Source organism: Aplysia californica, unplaced genomic scaffold (genome assembly GCF_000002075.1).
Source record: "Aplysia californica isolate F4 #8 unplaced genomic scaffold, AplCal3.0 scaffold00272, whole genome shotgun sequence".
Taxonomy (NCBI): Eukaryota; Metazoa; Mollusca; class Gastropoda; order Aplysiida; family Aplysiidae; genus Aplysia; species Aplysia californica.
Window position 1 is genome coordinate 345,302 of NW_004797542.1, and position 1,366 is coordinate 346,667.

At 44.1% G+C, this 1,366-nt stretch overlaps 1 protein-coding gene across 1 annotated transcript in view; it reads left to right on the forward strand.

The window, feature by feature from the left end:
* Positions 1–1,366, forward strand: part of LOC101845174 (CLIP-associating protein 1) — a gene marked incomplete at its 5' end in the record, with an annotated part of 62,524 nt that overhangs the window by 35,636 nt on the left and 25,522 nt on the right. The window contains 2 exon segments of the mRNA XM_035970484.1: positions 308–371; positions 1,117–1,359. Coding sequence (XP_035826377.1) covers positions 308–371; positions 1,117–1,359 — 307 coding nt within the window.

The window sequence follows — 1,366 nt, forward strand, 5'->3', positions numbered from 1 at the left end:
CACAGTAACAAACACAGCACACACAGCACAGTAACAAACACAGCACAGTAACAAACACAGCACACACAGCGCAGTAACAAACACAGCACAGTAACAAACACAGCACAGTAACAAACACAGCACACACAGCACAGTAACAAACACAGCACACACAGCACAGTAACTGACACAGCACACACAGCACAGTAACAAACACAACACAGTAACAAACACAGCACATACAGCACAGTAACAAACACAGCACACACAGCACAGTAACAAACACAGCACATACAACACAGTAACTGACATTTCTTCTCCTCCACAGCCGGGTAGAACTAAAGAAAGTCTCCGAGATGTTCACCAGAATGTTCCATGATCCTCACAGCAAAGTGAGTACACACCCCCATGGGATCTTTGCGAAACGTTGTCAGTTCACAACTCTATTTGTGTAATCACATGATCACTGAAAAGTCATAATTTATTCGCGAAAGATAAAATATTTCTCAGTAACATGAAAAACCAGTTCAACCACGTAAAGAAGAACCATCACAACCATACTTTAATTATATATATACACGTAAGGACAGAGGTAAAAACCAAACATCAGCACTTACCAACACACTACAACTAAGAATTAAACAATTGAAGAGCGGTTTTCCAGAACTCTGTAAGTCAATTTTGACAAGCACCTGGTTACACCACAATGCCTCACACATACATTGTCGTTGTCGGAAACAGCCATATTCACTGCTCACAGCCCAAAGTTCCGTATCCCGGACTCTAGCATTATTTAAATCTAAATCATTATATACTCGTGTGAACATAATACGTAATACATAAATGGGTCGTGTTTATATTTAACGTGTGAGGCATCGTGGTGAAATCAGACGCTCGTCAAACTTGACTTACAGAGTTTTGGACAACACACTTCAATTGAGTCTTGAGCAATTGCTCAAATATTCATGGGATTGTGTTGCAAGTGGCGTAAAACTCTTATTGAAACTACAAAAGTGATGATTGTTCCCTGTGGCGTGGAAACAGTCGTCAGAAAATGTCATGGAATACATTTGTATAGGTAGGCGTGTGTGCACGTTTGTGTGTAAACCTCAGGCGTTTGTGTGTCCCGGTGTGCAGGTGTACTCGGTGTTCCTGGACACCCTCATCGAGCTGGTCTACCTGCAGTCGGCCGATCTAGGAGACTGGCTGCACATCCTACTGCCGCGGCTGCTCACCAAGGCGGGCAGCGAGATGCTGGGCTCGGTTGCCAACAAGGTGCAGAAGGCTCTGGACGTGATCCGCGATTGCTTCCCTTACGACCAACAGTTCAACGTCCTGTCGAAGTTCATCGTGGATCAGTCACAGGGCCATAATCTCAGGGTGAGTT